The 19,651-nt window shown below is 42.2% G+C and overlaps 2 protein-coding genes across 2 annotated transcripts in view; both read right to left on the reverse strand.

Moving 5' to 3' along the window:
* The window catches only part of FAM135B (family with sequence similarity 135 member B), a 267,009-nt gene that overhangs the window by 242,450 nt on the left and 4,908 nt on the right, over nucleotides 1-19,651 (reverse strand). The gene's annotated exons all lie outside the window — the stretch shown is intronic.
* LOC141101365 (uncharacterized) lies at nucleotides 2,843-10,326 on the reverse strand. The gene is made up of 8 exons (XM_073590436.1): nucleotides 10,163-10,326; nucleotides 9,385-10,007; nucleotides 9,320-9,341; nucleotides 8,697-9,173; nucleotides 7,450-7,742; nucleotides 6,647-6,698; nucleotides 6,472-6,561; nucleotides 2,843-3,221 (listed from the first exon to the last, which is right to left on the reverse strand). Exons 1-8 carry the CDS (start codon nucleotides 10,324-10,326, stop codon nucleotides 2,843-2,845), a joined length of 2,100 nt encoding a protein of 699 aa, XP_073446537.1.

Here is a 19,651-nt window from a genome sequence, read left to right on the forward strand (position 1 = left end):
TGTTAGTACTACTGCAAGTATTATTTAAACTACTGCTGGTACTATTAGTACTACTGCTAGTATTACTACTGCTCTTACTTTTACTATTACTTGCTAGTATTATTACTACTACTGCTGGTATTTTTAGTACTACTGCTAGTATTCACACTACTGCTGGTACTATTAGTACTACTACTGTGTTATGATTGGGTCACCGAGGAGAAAAACAAGACCAAGTTAAGCCGCAGAAACCCAGAGAGGTTGGTAACTAAGCGGATTGCAGACCCCTAATCCTATCCACACAACAAGCAGTAGCCGTGGAGCGTACCTACGATGATTCTTGACGCCTCGACACAGCCAGAGGACTAAATAAGCCTAAAGCAAGAAAAGAAGAAATCTAAACTGCCCCAGAGCAGACCCCAAAGGAATAGATAGCCCCCAAACATATATTGTCGGTGAGACAAAATGAAAACACAAAAGCAGGCAGGAAAATAGACTGAGCAAACAATGGGGCCCACAGTAACTAGAAAGGACAGGAAAGATACTGTCTGCAATCACGCCAAAAAACCCTGCAAAAATGTCCAATACGTCTGATAGCAAAAAAAAAACCTGAAGTCACTAGACTTCACCCACTATATCAGCACTCTGGCATATTCTGAAAACAGAGCAAAAAGAGGCCAATCTAATAAGGGACAAAAAGCAAACTGGCACATACAGTGACATAAGAGTGGAAATTCAGCACAGCCCCAGCCGGGGCTGGCTGACCACACAAAACTGAATAGACAAAACCAAATCAAATGTGAACAATAGCAAAGAACACTGAGCTTGAGACTGCAGGGACTGAACTGGAAACGAAGACCTCAGGAGGCAGGAAAAATCACCAGCAGGGAGAGAGGGAGTCGGCTGTCTTAAATCCAGTCAGAGACTCCAGATGTCCAATCGTCGTCCTTATTTTTAGGTGGCAGGTCTCTGTTAATTAGATCAGCTTCCTTACTTCCTGCAACCACCATAGGGAGCCCAGAAAGAGAACTCACGACTCCTCTGTCAATACAACCAGCTCCACCACCCTCACCAGCAACCAGAGGTAGACTAGAAAGTGAATTCACAACATACTGCTAATATTATTCCTAATACTGCTGATACTATTAGTACTATTGTTATTATTATTTCTACTATTGCTCGTATTATTAGAACTACTGCTAGTATTATTCCTACAACTGATGATACTACTAGTACTACTGCTAGTAATATTTCTGCTACTGCTAGTAAAATTTGTACTACTGCTATTATTATTCCCACTGCTGCTGGTACTATTAGTATTACTGCTAATATTATTCCTACTACTAAAAGTACTATTAGTGCTACTGCTAGAATTATATCTCCTACTACTTGTACCTTTAGTACTACTGCTAGTACTACTGTTGTACCATTAGTGCTACTACTAGTAATATATGCTGGTGCTATTAGTAATACTGCTAGTATTATTCCTATTATTCTTACTACGGATGACACTAATAAAATTACTACTTGCATTATTCCTACTACTGATGATAGTAATACTTACACTGCTAGTATTATTTCTATTACTGCTGATACAAATACTTATACTACTGCTAGTATTATTCCTACTATTGCTCGTATTATTAGCACTACTGCTAGTATTATTCCTACTACTGCTGGTACTATTAGAACTGCTAATATTGTTCCAACTACTGCTGGTACTATTAGTACCACTGCTTGTATTATTCCTACTATTGATGATACTGATAGTGCTACTGCTAATATTATTCCTACTACTGGTACTATTAGTACTACTGCTAGTATTATTCCTACTACTGCTGGAACTATTAGTTCTACTGCTAGTATTATTATTCCTACTACTAAAAGTACTATTAGAGCTACTGCTAGAATTATATCTCCTACTACTTGTACTATTAGTACTACTGCTAGTACTACTGTTGTACCATTAGTGCTACTACTAGTAATATACGCTGGTACTCTTAGTAATACTGCTAATATTATTCCTATTATTCCTTCTACGGATGACACTAATAAAATTACTACTAACATTATTCCTACTACTGATGATAGTAATACTTACACTGCTAGTATTATTTCTATTACTGCTAATGCTAATACTTATACTACTGCTAGAATTATTCCTACTACTGCTGGTGGTATTAGTACTACTGCTAGTATTATTCCTATTAATGCAGGTACTCTTATTGCTACTACTAGTATTATACCTCCAATTGCTTGTACTATTAGTACGACTGCTAGTAATTTTTCTGATACTTCTTGTACTATCAGTAGACTGATAGTATTATTCTTGCTACTGCTGGTACTATTAGTACTACTGCAATTACTCCTACTACTACAGGTACTATTAGTGCAATTGCTTGATTTACACCTCCTGCTGTTACCACTATTAGTGCTAATACTAGTAATATTTCTACTACTGCTAGTAATGTTAGTACCACTGCTATTATTATTCATACTACTGCTGATAGTAATACTGCTTCTGCTAGTATTATTCCTAATTCTGCTGGTACTATTAGTACTACTGCTTATTATATTTCTACTATTGTTCGTACTATTGATACTACTGCTAGTATTATTCCTACTACTGATGATACTGAGTTCACCTGCTAGTATTTCTACTGCTGCTGGTATTCTTAGTTATTCCTATTACTGCAGGTACTATTAATGCGACTGCTATAAATATACCTCCTACTGCTTTTACTGTTAGTACTACTACTACTGCTAGTACTACGGTTGGTACTATTAGTACTACTACTAGTAATATTTCTACTATTGCTGGTAATATTAGTAGTACTGCAAACATTATTCCTACTACTGCTAATTATATTCCTACTATTGTTTGTACTATTAATACATTAATACTACTGCTAATATTATTCCTACTACTGATGGTACTATTAGTACTACTGCTAGTATTATTCCTACTACTGCTGGTATTATTAGTACCACTGCTAGTAATATTAATACTACTTCTGGTACTATTATTACTAATGATAGTGTTATTCTTATTACTGCTGATAGTAATGCTTATACTGCTAGTGTTATTTCTACTACTGCTGGTACTATTAGTACTACTGCTAGTACTATTTAAACTACTGCTGGTACTATTAGTACTACTGCTAGTATTACTTTTACTACTGCTCCTACTATTCCTACTACTAGTATTATTACTACTACTGCTGGTACTTTTAGTACTACTGCTAGCATTATTAACACTACTGCTGGTACTATTAGTACTACTGCTAATATTATTCCTAATACTGCTGGTACTATTAGTACTATTTGTATTATTATTCCTACTATTGCTCGTATTATTAGAACTACTGCTAGCATTATTCCTACAACTGATGATACTACTAGTACTACTGCTAGTAATATCCCTGCTACTGCGTGTTAAAGTTTTACTACTGCTATTATTATTCCCACTACTGCTGGTACTATTAGTACTACTGCTAATATTACTCCTACTATAGCTGGTATTGTTAATACTACTGCTAGTATTATTTAAACTACTGCTCCTACTATTAGTATTACTGCTAGTGTTATTACTACTACTGCTGGTATTATTAGTACCACTACTAATGACATTAATACAACTTCTGGTACTATTAGTACTAATGATAGTACTATTCTTATTACTGCTGTTTGCTATGCTGATACTGCTAGTGTTATTTCAACAACTGCTGGTACTATTGGTACTACTGCTAATATTATTCCAACTATAACTGGTATTGTTAGTTCTACTGCAAGTATTATTTAAACTACTGCTGGTACTATTAATACTACTGCTAGTATTACTACTGCTCTTACTTTTAGTATTACTGCTAGTATTATTACTACTATTGCTGGTACTTTTAGTACTACTTCTAATATTATTCACACTACTGCTGGTACTATTAGTACTAATGTGTTATGATTGGGTCACCGAGGAGAAAAACAAGACCAAGCTAAGCCACAGAAAACCAGAGAGGTTGGTAACTAAGCGGACTGCAGACCCATAATCATATCCACACAACTAGCAGTAGCCATGGAGCGTACCTACGATGATTCTAGACGCCTCGACACAGCCAGAGGACTAAATAAGCCTAAAGCAAGAAAAGGGGAAATCTAAACTGCCCCAGAGCAGACCACAAAGGAATAGATAGCCCCCAAACATATATTGTCGGTGAGACAAGATGAAAACACAAAAGCAGGCAGGAAAATAGGCTGAGCAAACGATGGGGCCCACACTAACTAGAAAGGACAGGAAAGGAAAGATACTGTCTGCAATCACGCCAAAAAACCCTGCAAAAATGTCCAATACGTCTGATAGCAAAAAAACCCTGAAGTCACTAGACTTCACCTACTATATCAGCACTCTGGCATATTCTGAAAACAGAGCAAAAAGAGGCCAATCTAATAAGGGACAAAAAGCAAACTGGCAGATACAGTGACATAAGAGTGGAAATTCAGCACAGCCCCAGCCGGGGCTGGCTGACCACACAAAACTGAATAGACAAAACCAAATCAAATGTGAACAATAGCAAAGAACACTTAGCTTGAGACTGCAGGGACTGAACTGGAAACTAAGACCTCAGGAGGCAGGAAAAATCACCAGCAGGGAGAGAGGGAGTCGGCTGTCTTAAATCCAGTCAGAGACTCCAGATGTCCAATCGTCGTCCTCATTATCAGGTGGCAGGTCTCTGTTAATTAGATCAGCTTCATTACCTCCTGCAACCACCAGAGGGAGCCCAAAAAGAGAACTCACGACTCCTCTGTCAATACAACCAGCTCCACCACCCTCACTAGCAACCAGAGGTAGACGAGAAAGTGAATTCACAACATACTGCTAATATTATTCCTAATACTGCTGATACTATTAGTACTATTGTTATTATTATTCCTATTATTGCTCGTATTATTAGAACTACTGCTAGTATTATTCTTACAACTGATGATACTACTAGTACTACTGCTAGTAATATTCCTGCTACTGCTAGTAAAATTTGTACTACTGCTATTATTATTCCCACTGCTGCTGGTACTATTAGTATTACTGCTAATATTATTCCTACTACTAAAAGTACTATTAGTGCTACTGCTAGAATTATATCTCCTACTACTTGTACCTTTAGTACTACTGCTAGTACTACTGTTGTACCATTAGTGCTACTACTAGTAATATATGCTGGTGCTATTAGTAATACTGCTAGTATTATTCCTATTATTCCTACTACAGATGACACTAATAAAATTACTACTTGCATTATTCCTACTACTGATGATAATAATACTTACACTGCTAGTATTATTTCTATTACTGCTGATACAAATACTTATACTACTGCTAGTATTATTCCTACTATTGCTCATATTATTAGCACTACTGCTAGTATTATTCCTACTACTGCTGGTACTATTAGAACTGCTAATATTGTTCCAACTACTGCTGGTACTATTAGTACCACTGGTAGTATTATTCCTACTATTGATGATACTGATAGTACTACTGCTAATATTATTCCTACTACTGGTACTATTAGTACTACTGCTAGTATTATTCCTACTACTGCTGGTACTATTAGTTCTACTGCTAGTATTATTCCTACTACTAAAAGTACTATTAGTGCTACTGCTAGAATTATATCTCCTACTACTTGTACTATTAGTACTACTGCTAGTACTACTGTTGTACCATTAGTGCTACTACTAGTAATATATGCTGGTACTATTACTAATACTGCTAGGATTATTCTTATTATTCCTTCTACGGATGACACTAATAAAATTACTACTAATATTATTCCTACTACTGATGATAGTAATACTTACACTGCTAGCATTATTTCTATTGCTGCTGGTATTATTAGTACTACTGCTAATATTATTCCTATTAATGCAGGTACTCTTAGAGCTGCTACTAGTATTATACCTCCAATTGCTGGTACTATTAGTACTACTGCTAGTAATATTTCTAATACTTCTAGTACTATCAGTAGACTGATAGTATTATTCCTGCTACTGCTGGTACTATTATTATTACTACTTGCATTATTCCTGCTACTGCTGATACTATTAGTACTACTGCAATTACTCCTACTACTACAGGTACTATTAGTGCGATTGCTAGATTTATACCTCCTGCTGTTGCCACTATTAGTGCTAATACTAGTAATATTTCTACTACTGCTAGTAATGTTAGTGCCACTGCTATTATTATTAATACTACTGCTGATAGTAATACTGCTTCTGCTAGTATTATTCCTACTTCTGCTGGTACTATTAGTACTACTGCTAATTATATTTTTACTATTGTTCGTACTATTGATACTACTGCTAGTATTACTCCTAATACTGATGATACTGATAGTTCTCCTGCTAGTATTTCTACTACTGCTGGTATTCTTAGTACTACTGCTAATATTATTCCTACTACTGCAGGTACTATTACTGCGACTGCTATAAATATACCTCCTACTGCTGGTACTGTTAGCACTACTACTACTACTACTGCTAGTACTACGGTTGGTACTATTAGTACTACTACTAGTAATATTTCTACTATTGATGGTAATATTAGTAGTACTGCAAACATTATTCCTACTACTGCTAATTATATTCCTACTATTGTTCGTACTATTAATACATTAATACTACTGCTAATATTATTCCTACTACTGATGGTACTATTAGTACTACTGCTAATTATATTTCTGCTATTGCTCGTACTAATAGTACAACTGCTAGTATTATTCCTACTACTGCTGGTATTATTAGAACCACTGCTAGAGATATTAATGCTACTTCTGGTACTATTAGTACTAATGATAGTATTATTCTTATTACTGCTGATAGTAATGCTTATACTGCTAGTGTTATTTCTACTACTGCTGGTGCTATTAGTACTACTGCTAATATTATTCCTACTATAACTGGTATTGTTAGTACTACTGCTAGTATTATTTAAACTACTGCTGGTACTATTACTACTACAGCTAGTATAACTCCTACTACTGCTCCTACGATTAGTATTACTGCTAGTGTTATTACTACTACTGCTGGTACTTTTAGTACTGCTGCTAGTATTATTCACACTACTGCTGGTACTATTAGTACTACTGCTAATATTATTCCTAATACTGCTGGTACTATTAGTACTATTGCTATTATCCCTACTATTGCTTGTATTATTAGAACTACTGCTAGCGTTATTCCTACAACTGATGATACTACTTGTACTACTGCTAATAATATCCCTGCTACTGCTGGTAAAATTTGTACTACTGCTATTATTATTCCCACTACTGCTGGTACTATTAGTACTACAGCTAATATTATTCCTACTATAGCTGATATTGTTAGTACTACTGCTAGTATTATTTAAACTACTGCTCCTACTATTAGTATTACTGCTAGTATTATTCCTACTACTGCTGGTATTATTAGTACCACTGCTAGTGATATTAATACAACTTCTTGGACTATTAGTACTAATGATAGTATTATTCTTATTACTGCTGAAAGTATTGCTTATACTGCTAGTGTTATTTCTACAACTGCTGGTACTATTGGTACTACTGCTAATATTATTCCAACTATAACTGGTATTGTTAGTACTACTGCAAGTATTATTTAAACTACTGCTGGTACTATTAGTACTACTGCTAGTATTACTACTGCTCTTACTTTTAGTATTACTGCTAGTATTATTACTACTATTGCTGGTACTTTTAGTACTACTGCTAGTATTATTCACACTACTGCTGGTACTATTAGTACTACTGTGTTATGATTGGGTCACCGAGGAGGAAAACAAGACCAAGCTAAGCCACAGAAAACCAGAGAGGTTGATAACTTTGCAGTTTGCAGACCCATAATCCTATCCACACAACTAGCAGTAGCCGTGGAGCGTACCTACGATGATTCTAGATGCCTCGACACAGCAAGAGGATTAAATAAGCCTAAAGCAAGAAAAGGGGAAATCTAAACTGCCCCAGAGCAGACCACAAAGGTATAGATAGCCCCCAAACATTTATTGTCGGTGAGACAAGATGAAAACACAAAAGCAGGCAGGAAAATAGGCTGAGCAAACGATGGGGCCCACACTAACTAGAAAGGACAGGAAAGGAAAGATACTGTCTGCAATCACGCCAAAAAACCCTGCAAAAATGTCCAATATGTCTGATAGCAAAAAAACCCCTGAAGTCACTAGACTTCACCCACTATATCAGCACTCTGGCATATTCTGAAAACAGAGCAAAAAGAGGCCAATCTAATAAGGGACAAAAGGCAAACTGGCACATACAGTGACATAAGAGTGGAAATTCAGCACAGCCCCAGCCGGGGCTGGCTGACCACACAAAACTGAATAGACAAAACCAAATCAAATGTGAACAATAGCAAAGAACACTTAGCTTGAGACTGCAGGGACTGAACTGGAAACTAAGACCTCAGGAGGCAGGAAAAATCACCAGCAGGGAGAGAGGGAGTCGGCTGTCTTAAATCCAGTCAGAGACTCCAGATGTCCAATCGTCGTCCTTATTATCAGGTGGCAGGTCTCTGTTAATTAGATCAGCTTCATTACCTCCTGCAACCACCAGAGGGAGCCCAAAAAGAGAACTCACGACTCATCTGTCAATACAACCAGCTCCACCACCCTCACCAGCAACCAGAGGTAGACTAGAAAGTGAATTCACAACATACTGCTAATATTATTCCTAATACTGCTGATACGATTTGTACTATTGTTATTATTATTCCTACTATTGCTCGTATTATTAGAACTACTGGTAGTATTATTCCTACAACTGATGATATTACTAGTACTACTGCTAGTAATATTCCTGCTACTGCTAGTAAAATTTGTACTACTGCTATTATTATTCCCACTACTGCTGGTACTATTAGTATTACTGCTAATATTATTCCTACTACTGGTACTATTAGTACTACTGCTATTATTATTCCTACTACTGCCGGTACTATTAGTTCTACTGCTAGTATTATTCCTACCACTTCTGGTACTGTTAGTACTACTGCTATTATTATTCCCACTACTGCTGGTACTATTAGTATTACTGCTAATATTATTCCTACTACTAAATGTACTATTAGTGCTACTGCTAGACTTATATCTCCTACTACTTGTACCTTTAGTACTATTGCTAGTACTACTGTTGTACCATTAGTGCTACTACTAGTAATATATGCTGGTGCTATTAGTAATACTGCTAGTATTATTCCTATTATTCCTACTACAGATGACACTAATAAAATTACTACTAGCATTATTCCTACTACTGATGATAGTAATACTTACACTGCTAGCATTGCTTCTATTACTGCTGATACAAATACTTATACTACTGCTAGTATTATTCCTACTATTGCTCATATTATTAGCACTACTGCTAGTATTATTCCTACTACTGCTGGTACTATTAGAACTGCTAATATTGTTCCAACTACTGCTGGTACTATTAGTGCCACTGGTAGTATTATTCCTACTATTGATGATACTGATAGTACTACTGCTAATATTATTCCTACTACTGGTATTGTTAGTACTACTGCTAGTATTATTCCTACCACTGCTGGTACTGTTAGTACTACTGCTAGTATTATTCCTACCACTGCTGGTACTATTAGTACTACTGCTAGTATTATTCCTACCACTGCTGGTACTATTAGTACTACTGCTAGTATTAGTCCTACTACTGCTGGTACTATTAGTACTACTGCTAGTATTATTCCCACTACTACTGGCACTATTAGTTCTATTGCTAGTATTGTTCTGACTACTGATGATACTGATAATACTGCTGCTAGTATTATTCCTACTACTGCTGGTACCATTAGTACTACTGCTTGTATTATTCCCACTACTACTGGCACTATTAGTTCTATTGCTAGTATTGTTCCGACTACTGATGATACTGATAATACTGCTGCTAGTATTATTCCTACTACTGCTGGTACCATTAGTACTACTGCTAGTATTGTTCCATCTTCAGCTTGTACTATTATTACTGCTGCTAGTATTGTTCCATCTTCAGCTTGTACTATTAGTACTACTGCCAGTACAAATAATATTATTTCTCCTTTTACCATAAGACTAACCGGAATAGAGTAAAGGACGCTGTTTCCTCTGCATTAGATGTACATGGCCGACTCTCCACAATGAGCTGCTGTTGTTACAATTTCCTTTCCTAAGTTATAGGAATAACAGCTCTGGAGCACAAACTTCTGCCAGTAGCCCCCATGTATAACATTGTTGCCTTCTCCTATTCCCATCTGATATCGGATCACCGTGGCGAGATGCGCCATTTACTGCGGGGACACACAGCACATCCCGGAGGGGGTCTCTGCGGTGGTGAGAAGACCACTGATGTCACCCAGTGACAAGTTGCTTCCAAATTCCAGTCTGAAATTTATTAAATTAGAAGTAAAAATTGCCAGCAATAAACCGTGAACTGCTCCATCTGCTTTGTATCTGTCTCATCAGGATAATGACATCCCGCACGTCGCATCCTAATCACATTCATTGACCAATTCATCAAAATCTGATGGATTTCTGGCCGGATCATAACGCTGCAGCTTCAAGATCTCTGCCGCAGCTTCCACCATGCTTCACATCAATTACTGCAGGTTGTGTCTATGGTCAAAGATATGGTAAAAAGTCAAAATCCAAAGACATCCACCACCCAGAGACCTCAGGCTGTAGAGCATTTCCAAACAAAAAGGCAATTAATGCAAAAAAAAAAGAAAACATTTTGTGGTGGAAACTGTCAGCAAGTTGCTGTTGACACTTGACAGTGAGTTGAGCTTCCCTGCTGGTAACACACAAGCTGCAATGAAATCAAAAAGACCAATAACCACGATCTATCTGCATCTCCATCAATGTCCAAATAAATCTATCTACACTATCTTTCCCCTCTTGAAAAAGAAGAGAACAATAGTTTCTACATGATATCATACAAGTGTATAAGAAATCACTGACGATCAAACAATGAGCAGATGATCGGCAGTAACAAACTCGGAACGGTGATATCAACCGAGAAAGAACGGAGCTCAGAAGCCAGAAAAGAGAAAAGATATCATCAATAGAGTTGAGCGAAACGGGTCGAAAAAATTCAAAAGTCGCCGACTTTTGGCAAAGTCGGGTTTCATGAAACGAAACCCGACCCTAGGATGAGGTGGGCCACGAGGTCGGCGACTTACGCGCCAAAGTCTCGTTTCAAAAGTTTGTTTTGATGCTCTTTTTCAGCCAATCAGGATCCACGGACACTGTGGGCAACGTGATGACATAGGCACGGGTCACCACCATCTTTCAGAAGGGCATGCAAGTGATTGGCTTGCTTTGGTGGGCGTCACAGGGGGTATAAAAGGGCATGCACGCCGACCGCCATCTTACTTCTGCCGATCTTAGTATAGGGAGAGGTTGCTGCTGATTCTGTAGGGAGAGTGTTAGGCAGGGAAGAAGACAAAAAAACTGCTTCTGCTGCTAGCGATTTGGCCTGCACAACACACCAGTCACTGTGTGTGCAGTGCAAGGGGAGGCTATATTGTGGTGTATCAGTGGTGTTGGTTGTTGGGCTGCCTTCTAAGGCTTCCTGACACGCTGGCATTGCTGTTTACCCACTGCTCCGCAAACTGCTTTTTTAAAAGCAATCCAATCTCTCTTATCCTCTCGTCACTTTGGTCACAGGCAGCTGTGCCATCGAGCGTGTCACATAGCGCTCAGATATCAGTGGGCCGCACACAATCCACAAGTGTCCACTGTCCAAAAGTGTACGCAGAGAATCAAAATCTCCATTATCCTCTCGTCACTTTGGTCACAGGCAGCTGTGCCATCGAGCGTGTCACATAGCGCTCAGATATCAGTGGGCCGCACACAATCCACAAGTGTCCACTGTCCACAAGTGTACGCAGAGATTCAAAATCACCATTATCCTCTCGTCACTTTGGTCACAGGCAGCTGTGCCATCGAGCGTGTCACATAGCGCTCAGATATCAGTGGGCCACACACAATCCACAAGTGTCCAGTGTCCAAAAGTGTACGCAGAGATTCAAAATCTCCATTATCCTCTGGTCACTTTGGTCACAGGCAGCTGTGCCATCGAGCATGTCACATAGCGCTCAGATATCAGTGGGCCACACACAATCCACAAGTGTCCAGTGTCCAAAAGTGTACGCAGAGATTCAAAATCTCCATTATCCTCTCGTCACTTTGGTCACAGGCAGCTGTGCCATCGAGCGTGTCACATAGCGCTCAGATATCAGTGGGCCGCACACAATCCACAAGTGTCCACTGTCCAAAAGTGTACGCAGAGATTCAAAATCTCCATTATCCTCTCGTCACTTTGGTCACAGGCAGCTGTGCCATCGAGCGTGTCACATAGCGCTCAGATATCAGTGGGCCGCACACAATCCACAAGTGTCCAGTGTCCAAAAGTGTGTGCAGAGATTCAAAATCTCCATTATCCTCTCGTCACTTTGGTCACAGGCAGCTGTGCCATCGAGCGTGTCACATAGCACTCAGATATCAGTGGGCCGCACACAATCCACAAGTGTCCAGTGTCCAAAAGTGTACGCAGAGATTCAAAATCTCCATTATCCTCTCGTCACTTTGGTCACAGGCAGCTGTGCCATCGAGCGTGTCACATAGCGCTCAGATATCAGTGGGCCGCACACAATCCACAAGTGTCCAGTGTCCAAAAGTGTACGCAGAGATTCAAAATCTCCATTATCCTCTGGTCACTTTGGTCACAGGCAGCTGTGCCATCGAGCCTGTCACATAGCGCTCAGATATCAGTGGGCCGCACACAATCCACAAGTGTCCACTGTCCACAAGTGTGTGCAGAAATTCTAAAACTCCCCTGTCCTATAGACACCTTGTACCTTGTTTTACATTACTATATAGTTTGTTGGATTTTGTCTACATTTCTACCAAAAATGAGGAAGGCTGGTGGAAGAGGCCGTGGAATTGGGCGGGGGTTGGCAGCTGGTAATGATGGTGTTGGTGGTGGATCTGATGGTAGTGGCAAGAGCAAAATAGGACCAAATGCAGGAGGTGCTGACCCTGCGTCATCGTCTGTCTACATAAGGCCTCGAACGCTTAGTTTTCTAGGAGTTGGCAAACCGCTTTTAAAGGCAGAGCATCAGGAAAAAGTTTTGTCTTACATTGCTGACTCAGCCTCCAGCTCTATCGCCTCCTCTTCTTCAGTTGTAAAAAGTAAAAGCACTGAGTCGTCATTGGAGGCTCATGTTCATGAACCACACCTTTCCTTGTGTCCTTCACCCCAACCAAGATTGAAGGATGACGCAGGCCATACTACTGATTACTCCATGGAGCTGTTTTCACATACCATGCCTGGATTATCAAGTCAAATGGTGAATTACCCAGGCCAAGATGAATCTGACATGGAGTGCACTGATGCACAGCCGCTGATGGATGATTCTGCTGGTACATTCACTCTGAGCACTACATTGTCCTCGCAGTGTACAGAGCCAGATTTTGACCCTGATGAGACTCAGGTGCCCCTTCCCGCACACTATACCACCATACACGGTGACACAGAGAAAGGTGCACATGACATAGAAGAGGAGGTGATGGATGACCCAGTTGTTGACCCAGATTGGCATCCATTGGGGGAAGAGGGTGCTGCTTCCAATAGCTCAGATGAGGAGCATCCACAGCAGACATCGACATTGCAACAGCTGTTATCTGGCAGGCCCGGAGCACTCCAAAGACAGGTTCCAAACATCAAAAGAGTTGCTGGACAGCTTGTCCAGAGGGTCAAAAGATCACAGCGTGCTAGGCCGCAAAATGTCTGCCAAAGTAGGAAGAGTGCAGTGTGGCAGTTTTTGGAACAAAATCCTCATGATCAGGCCAAGGTTATCTGTAAGAAGTGCGCAAAGACCTTTAGCCGAGGGAAAAATCTGAAAAATTTGAATACCAGTTGCATGCTTAGACATTTAACCAGCATGCACTTGCAAGCGTGGACACAACACCAAACCTCAAGTGCCACATGTGCAACTGATCACAACGAAGGTAGTCAGCAATGCTACATTGTTTCCCCCACTGTAAGCACACCGGTTAGCACAGCAGCAAATGTTGAGGTGTCGTTGCAAGGCCACAGCAGTCAGGGAATCCCACTGTTATATCAACAAAAGACTGATTCTAGGCCATCAGAAAGAACACCAACTCCATCACCATCATCAACCCTCTCTCAGTCCGCCCTGTCCACCGCTACTTCCACCATATGCAGCTCTCAAGTCCAGCTCACCCTCCCAGACACTATGAGTAGGTCAAGAAAGTACTCAGTCTCTCATCCGCGTACACTGGGTTTGAACGCCCACATTGCCAAACTAATCTCGTTTGAGATGATGCCCTTTCGGTTGGTGGAAAGCACAGCTTTCCGCGAACTCATGGCCTATGCAGTACCACGCTATGACCTACCCAGTCGCCACTTCTTCTCTCGCAAAGCCATCCCAGCCCTCCACCATCATGTGAAAGACCGCATTGTCCATGCACTCAAGCAGTCAGTGAGCGGAAAGGTGCACCTCACAACTGATGCATGGTCCAGTCGGCATGGCCAGGGCCGTTACGTGTCCATCACTGCGCACTGGGTTAATGTGGTGGATGCAGGGTCCACAGGGGACAGCGGTGGTGGGACAGTGCTGCCTAGCCCACGGTCTAGGAAACAGTTGGCTGTAGGCGTTCGACCCTCCTCCTCCTCCTCCTCCTCCAGAAGCGACAGCTCGTCCACAGAGCGCAGTCGTACGAGCACTCCATCTGCAGCTGCCACTGTTGCACACGATGTGTCCCCCTATCGAGCAGCTAGTGGAAAGCATCAGCAGGCTGTGTTGCAGATGATGTGTTTGGGCGACAGACACACCGCCGAGGTGCTGGCCGAGTACTTGAAGCGACAAACTGAGTCATGGCTGGGCAGTGTACATCTTGAGGCAGGCAAGGTAGTTAGTGATAACGGCCGTAATTTTGTGGCAGCCATAGCCCTTTCAAAACTCAGCCACATACCTTGCTTGGCTCACACCTTGAACCTGGTGGTGCAGTGCTTCCTCAAAAATTATCCGGAGTTAACAGCCCTGCTCCAGAAGGTGCGAAGACTGTGCGCGCACATCCGCCGGTCGCCTGTACACTCCGTTCGTATGCAGAAGCTGCAGCGATTGCTCCACCTTCCCAACCACCGCCTCATTATCGACATTGCAACAAGGTGGAACTCCACCCTGCACATGGTGGAGCGGCTGTGCGAGCAGAGGCAGGCCATAATGCATTTGTGGGAGGATACACGGCCAGGCACTTTGAGAGCAGACATGGAGTTGACAGGCGTGCAGTGGTCGAAGCCGAAAGACCTTTGTAAAGTCCTTCAGTGTTTTGAGGAATGCACACGGCTGGTAAGCGCAGACGACGCCATCCTAAGCATGAGCATCCCACTTATGCGTCTGCTCATGCAAACTTTGACGCACCTTAAGGAGCAGGCGTCTGCAGCCAATGTTGATGAGGAGGAAGAGGAGGAGGGAATCCTTGATGACATTCAGCCATTGTCTGCTCAGGGACCTCTCCTGGACGAGGTGGAGGAAGAAGAGGAGGAGGAGGAGGATGATGGGGATGATTACTTAGGGGAGGAGGATGCATCTCGTGGGGCAAGTGAAAATGTTGGCGTGGCAAGGTCTGGTACAGGGTTTGTGCGTGACTGGAGGGATGTGGATTTGCCAGAAAGTGCTCCTCCAACCAGCACTCGCAGTGCATCACTGACACCGGGAACATTGGCCCACATGTCAGATTATGCCTTGCGGATCCTAAAAAGGGACCCCCGCATTGCCAAAATGATGAACGATGACGACTACTGGTTGGCCAGCATCCTGGATCCACGCTATAAAGGCAAATTACAAAACATCATGCCACAGGAGAACCTTGACCTAATATTGGCTAATAAACAAGCAACTCTGGTAAATCGGTTGCTTGAGGCATTCCCAGCACACAGCAGCGGTGATGGTTCTCACACGAGCCGTACGGGCCGGGGGCAGCTTGGCAGAGGTGTTCGTGGTGCACACAGCAGAAGTGGTGTTGGAGACAGGGGTTTCATGACAATGTTGTGGACTGATTTTTCAAATACCGCTCACACAACTGGTAATACTGCATCGATGGAAAGTGACAGGAGACAGCAGTTGTCAACTATGGTTACAAACTACTTTTCCTCCCATATCGATGTTCTCCCACACAGGTCATTCCCCTTTGACTATTGGGCCGCTAAACTGGACACCTGGCCTGAATTGGCCCAATATGCCTTACAGGAGCTCGCTTGCCCAGCTGCAAGTGTGCTATCGGAAAGAGTCTTCAGTGCAGCTGGATCAATCCTGACAGAAAAAAGGACCCGTCTGTCAACCCAAAATGTGGATGATCTAACCTTCATTAAAATGAACCACGCATGGGTTTCCAAGGATTTTGTCCCACCTTCCCCTGATGACACATAGGGTGACAGAAAAATGGCTTGCTTTGGTCCACCTCTTCCTGGTACTTCACCTATTTCGCCTTTTGCATCAGTTGAATGTCCAACATCAACATATGCCACTTTCTAAAACTCCCTAACTGTGCTGCCTCCCCCCCCCATGGCCGGGGTCACCACCTAGCGCATGACACCGTGCGAGTGCCGTTGCCCTGGACAGGTGGGTAGGCCAACTCTTGGGCGCGGGCACTGGCACAGGGTCCCTCATAGTGCAATCAAGTGTCTCTGATGGTGGTGGTGCACACCCGCCGTCAGACACACAGCTGTACTATGAGGGGCCCAGTGCCAGTACCGACGCCCACGAGTGTGCCCCCCTTGCTTGGCCAGGGCCCCAGCATTTGCAATCTTTACCTCTCCCTGCTCCTCCGCTGTGTAATCTGGGCCGTCAAATCCATACTGTGCCTGACACCATCTGAGCCTGCCTCCTGATGTATAGACATATATTTTGAATGTGTACGCTATCCATACATGTTATCCGGGGATACGGTACCCCTTCTAACCTTTGTGCAATGACGTGCAATCCATACTGGGCCTAACACCGTCTGAGCCTGCCTCATGCTGTATAGACATATATTTTGAATGTGTACGCTATCCATACATGTTATCCAGGGATACGGTACCCCTTCTAACCTTTGTGCAATGACGTGCAATCCATACTGGGCCTAACACCGTCTGAGCCTGCCTCATGCTGTATAGACATATATTTTGAATGTGTACGCTATCCATACATGTTATCCGGGGATACGGTACCCTTTCTAACCTTTGTGCAATGACGTGCAATCCATACTGGGCCTAACACCGTCTGAGCCTGCCTCATGCAGTATAGACATATATTTTGAATGTGTACGCTATCCATACATGTTATCCAGGGATACGGTACCCTTTCTAACCTTTGTGCAATCACGTGCAATCCATACTGGGCGTGAGAACGGCTGGCGAGCTGTTAAGCAAGCTACAGCACCTGTCCAGACAAGTACAGGGATTCCCTAGCGAGGAGACTTATTTGATTGTTTTCTATGTTGGGACAGCAATTTTTGGGGAGCACTATACTCTGGAGAATGATAGATGGGGCCCACCATACACTGGAACATTCCAAAGGTGGACATCAGACACTGGAGCAGCATTTACAGGGCCCATTATACACTAGAGCATTAGAAATGGGGCCCATTATGTTTGGAGCATTATTTGGGCCCATAAGACAGTGGAGCTTCATCCATGGGGACCAACATATACTGTAGCATTATGTGGAGCTCATCATATACTGTTTCAAACATTATATGGGACCAATGATTCTGTATGTAGAAATAGATGGGCCTCGTCATGAGATGTAAAAAGTGAGGTATTTTTCATTGTACTATACCGCTATTTCTCTGCCGTATCGGAGCATGATGAGTTGTGGTATGTGTTAAAGGGGCGCTCTTTCGCCCAGGGCACATGAAAACCTGCAGCCAGCCCTCCCCCCCCACAAATTTAGCCAAATAACCCCCATTTTTCAGTGCGTAACTTGTATTATTAAGTTAATTAAGGTTGACAAGCTTAAGTAAGAAGAATTGATGCTTTTGGCATTCAAATGGGCACTGTAGGTGTGTTTCCTGTCCTCCTCTCACTGCCGACTTTTATTCCCCATTGACTTACATTGGGTTTCGTGTTTCGGGACGACCCCGACTTTTCCCTATAATCGGACGATCTTGCTCGACCCGACTTTTGGAAAAGTCGGGTTTCACGAAACGAAACGCGACCCTAAAAAAGCAAAAGTCGCTCAACTCTAATCATCAACATGGAGAAATAAAAAACAGAAAAAGTAATGATAGTATGAGAAGATAGTATTCTGCTACAGATGGATCTGGATAAGTTGGGAACTTTGGCCGAAAGGTGGCAGATGCCGTGTAACAATGATAAATGTAAGGTTATACACATGGGAAGAAGGAATCAATATCACCATTACACACTGAACGGGAAACCACTGGGTAAATCTGACCTGGAGAAGGACTTGGGGATCCTAGTTAATGATAAACTTACCTGGAGCAGCCAGTGCCAGGCAGCAGCTGCCAAGGCAAACAGGACCATGGGGTGCATTAAAAGAGGTCTGGATACACTTGATGAGAGCATTATACTGCCTCTGCACAAATCCCTGGTTAGACCACACATGGAGTACTGTGTACAGTTTTGGGCACCGGTGCTCAGGAAGGATATAATGGAACTAGAGTGAGTATAAAGGAGGGCGACAAAATTGATAAAGGGGATGGGGAAACTACAATACCCAGAGAGATTAGCAAAATTAGGATTATTTAGTCTAGAAAAAAGACGACTGAGGGGCGATCTAATAACCATGTATAAGTATATAAGGGGACAATACAAATATCTCTCCGAGGATCTGTTTATACCAAGGAAAGTGACGGTCACAAGGGGGCATTCTCTGCGTCTGGAGGAGAGAAGGTTTTTCCACCAACATAGAAGAGGATTCTTTAGGCTGAGTTCACACGTGGCTTTTTTTCGCGTTTCCGTGGCGGTTTAAACCGTGCGATTTTGCCACGAAAACATGAAAAATAAGCATCCCATGCATTCCTATGGGATTCCGCAATGCTGTGCTAATGCTGCGGTTTTTATCGCGGCGGAATTGCTTTGCGGTAAAAAACACAGCATGCTCATTAATTTTGCGGAATCACGGCAATCCCGCACCCATAGGAATGCATTGTTCTGCATGTGGCTGTGCCCACCATGCGAAAAGTAAGCAGAACATTTGCGGATGGTACCCATGGTCCGGAGGAGAGGAGACTGTCCTCCAGGCTTTGGGTACCATATCCCTGTAAAAAATAGAATTTAAAATAAAAAATATTGTTATTCTCACCTTCCGACGTCCCGCGCAGCCTTCCCGCCTCTCTCCACGCTCCTGTTCCCAGTAAGCCTTTGCGAAAATGCCCGTGATAGCGTCCGTTCTCGCGGGATCGCGAAGTCTCGCGGGCATTCGCGCGACGTCGTCGCGATCCCGCGAGAACATACGTCATTGCGGGCATTTTCGCAAAGGATTACTGGGAACGGGAACGTGGAGAGAGGCGGGAAGGCTGCGCGGGACGTCGGAAGGTGAGAATAACACCATTTTTTATTTTTTTTTATTATTTTTT

This window comes from Dendrobates tinctorius, unplaced genomic scaffold (assembly GCF_039654945.1).
Source record: "Dendrobates tinctorius isolate UK_male_01 unplaced genomic scaffold, ASM3965494v1 ptg000116l, whole genome shotgun sequence".
Classification (NCBI taxonomy): Eukaryota; Metazoa; Chordata; class Amphibia; order Anura; family Dendrobatidae; genus Dendrobates; species Dendrobates tinctorius.

What these genes read in the sequence shown, in the direction of transcription:
- LOC141101365 (XM_073590436.1), bottom strand. Translation starts at nt 10,326, where the DNA reads ATGGCGCATCTCGCCACGGTGATCCGATATCAGATGGGAATAGGAGAA. An exon ending in CATTGTGGAGAGTCGGCCAT is followed by an intron (nt 10,008 to 10,162) that starts GTACATCTAATG and finishes TACAAGCTGAAG; the next exon opens with ATGGAACAATACTAGCAGTA. An exon ending in ATATTAGCAGTAGTATTAAT is followed by an intron (nt 6,562 to 6,646) that starts GTATTAATAGTA and finishes TACCATCAATAG; the next exon opens with TAGAAATATTACTAGTAGTA.